General features: G+C 42.1%; 1 protein-coding gene across 1 annotated transcript in view; it reads right to left on the reverse strand.

Moving 5' to 3' along the window:
• Positions 1–2840, reverse strand: part of LMBR1 (limb development membrane protein 1) — an 86119-nt gene that overhangs the window by 34485 nt on the left and 48794 nt on the right. The window contains exons 8-9 of the mRNA XM_023536735.1: positions 2383–2480; positions 1002–1074 (exon numbers count right to left, since the gene is read on the reverse strand). Coding sequence (XP_023392503.1) covers positions 1002–1074; positions 2383–2480 — 171 coding nt within the window. The remainder of the gene's footprint in view (positions 1–1001; positions 1075–2382; positions 2481–2840) is intronic.

Genomic DNA, 2840 nt, shown 5'->3' on the forward strand with positions numbered 1-2840 from the left:
TCAGAAAAATAAAAGATACATGTAATTCCAGTCTAAAAGATATCAGTACCAACATATACACTATTACTGCCAAGAATTCTCTAGAAGTGATATAATCTGAAATTCTCTAAGAACAAAGCTCTAAGTGTTATCATTACTTTTCTGTTGATGATTTAAATTCGCTATTTGTAACTAAGAAAGTAGGTATATTTCTATTTCTCATCATTTCATATTTAAAGTAACCTTTCATTTTATACATACTCTTGAATTATGATTCTGAAATAGCTATTAATAATCTGATCTTGGCGATGGGTTTGCAACATTAAAAAAAAACCAAAAAACAAAAAACAACTTTGTAAGAGAAAGGATTGCAGGATAAAAACGCCTAAATAGAATTTTAAAAATTTTACCCAAACTATGTCATTTCCCTGTTAGATTATATCATTACTCTTTTTTCACTGGTTCTTCATTTGAAGCCAAAAAATGATCAGTAATGAAAAATGAAATTTTAAAATCTTCGCCGTGCTTACTTGTTCGTCAGCTGATAATGAACAGCATTCCCAGATAACAAGAGGGTCCCTAAGTCCAACTTAGAGAGTCAAATTTAGCACCTCTGTCAAAGAAACACACTACTTCTACCTTAAATTATTCAACAGGAGAGAAACAGGGATATAACAGTCACTAAGACTATGTGCAGATCTTCAAAACGCCAGTAACTGTAAGTCACACGCTGACAATACATCCGCACTTGGTGGCAGAGGTACACCTCCGTGGACAGGGTCTCGGAACTGCAGTGACCTCGCCAGATTACAACTAGTCAGTTAAGGAAAGGTGGGAACTTCACAGACGTGGCAGTCATCAGCAAACCTTTCCTCACCTGGGAAGTTCACACGTTGCTCTTAAGTCCTGACCTTATGGAACAGCGCGAGGTACTAAGAGGCTTGTATTTTCGCCCCTCGATTATGTGTCTTTTCTGAATTAAATAATTTTTATTCCGCTCTAAATTTGTACTATGTACGTACCCATTAGCCGTCTCTGGAGTGCTTCTTCCTCCAAGGTGATAATATAAATTTGTTCATCCAGGTCTTCAAGAATCTAAACATAAAGATCAAACTGTTGAATAATGCAACATTACAAAACTAGCGCTTACGAGAACACTGAGGCTATTGGGTCTGTAATTTAGATAACCACACGAATTACTAGGAATCTACAGTAAAAAGCTCAAACTACTCTATTTACAAATTAAGCTAAAATATTTCAGGATATAACTAAGCAGATCAAAAGCCAATTATGACAGAATCTACATACATGTAAGTAGGATATTTTTTAAGTTTAAAGGATTAAATGGCTCTGCAGCTCTCTTGATGGCAAACAAAAGCAAAAATTCTAAACATCAAAAAAGCTAAACACAGTACTAAGTCATTCTGCCCAAGCCAGTATTTCAGCGCCAGAAGGAACAGGTCACCCAGGCAGACACTGGTTTCTCATCTGTATTCACCTACATGATGTCTAAAACAAGATCTCCATAAACTAAATCACTACCATGCAATGCTTTCCATTTACGTCATCCTTATAGATTAAGAATTTTCCACAACTGTTGAACACTGGTATTATCGAAATCATCCCGCGGACAGAATCGTAGAGCAAGAGCAGGCTCACTTACCACCACCCACCATCACGCCACACGACACCAGTAAAGAACTAGAAAACCACTAATCAATAACCAATGATATGGGCTACTATCTGCCCTGTCTTCAAATCTGGTACAACCTGGAGCTGTTTAATCCTGGCTTCACTCGGCTTCCCTTCTCGAGACACCCTCAGGATGCTCCTGGCTCTGGGGAAACCTGAACGAAACACGGGCCAACGTCGACATTCCCCGACCGCGTGTGTCCGGCAGGACCGTAAACCGTGAGGAGCAGATGGGCAGAACAAAAGGATGGAAACGCCCTGTGCGACAGCCTCTCAGTGCCTGCGAGGTGTCCTCAGGAAAAGGAGTCTCAAATCATACAGTCCCTATCAGGTACCAGATTTGCAAATTCACATACAACTTATTTTAAAAACCCAATGATTCCCAGTATTTCAAAAAGTACTGATACTCTCCTCTGGCCTAGCTGATAACAGAATCAAATAATAAACTGAATAACAATGAACATAAATAATTACGAGAGAACCGTCCTGAGCGCGAGGGAGTGGGGGGGGAGTGGGGGGTGGCGGGCCTGTGGCACGACAGGTGAGTCCTGAGCAGGAAGGAACGGGGTGCACTGACTCTGAAAGCACCAGCGGGGCTGCACAGGAGCCCAGGTGTTCCGGCCCCAAGTGCGCGAGGTTCCCGCCCGAAACCGGGCCTCGACGAGGCACGGCCAGCGGGGGCAGTAAGGGGCCCTGGGTGGGAGACCCTACCCGGCCAGGGAAGGGAAAGCGGGCGGTCTGCTCTGAGTGCAGTGAGCCCCTGGAGTCCAGGATCAGAGCCAGCGGGTGGCGGGGTCGCCACAGCCAAACTCAGTGTGGCCGGGCTGCAGAAGGCCTTGAAACACGTGAGTCATTCAGAGTCTGCGGGCAGTGGGGACCCATGAAAGTAACTGAAGTGACAAATTCTCTAGGTCAAGCTAAGAGATATTTTCACACTATTAAACATTGGGCAAAATAGCCAGAAGCCAAGGAAACTTTGGGAAAAATCATTACTAACAATTGAAAACCATTTAAAGATGAATACTTAGTATTTCTGAGATCAAGGGAAAAGTATAACTCAATCAAGATATAACACGCAGACAAATTTTCAGAAACATAACTACTGTGTAAAACAAAGAGTACGTGATAAATTCTGTAACATAATAGTACTATTTGATACAACAGACCCC

The sequence above is a fragment of the Pteropus vampyrus genome, unplaced genomic scaffold, assembly GCF_000151845.1.
Source record: "Pteropus vampyrus isolate Shadow unplaced genomic scaffold, Pvam_2.0 Scaffold168, whole genome shotgun sequence".
Taxonomy (NCBI): Eukaryota; Metazoa; Chordata; class Mammalia; order Chiroptera; family Pteropodidae; genus Pteropus; species Pteropus vampyrus.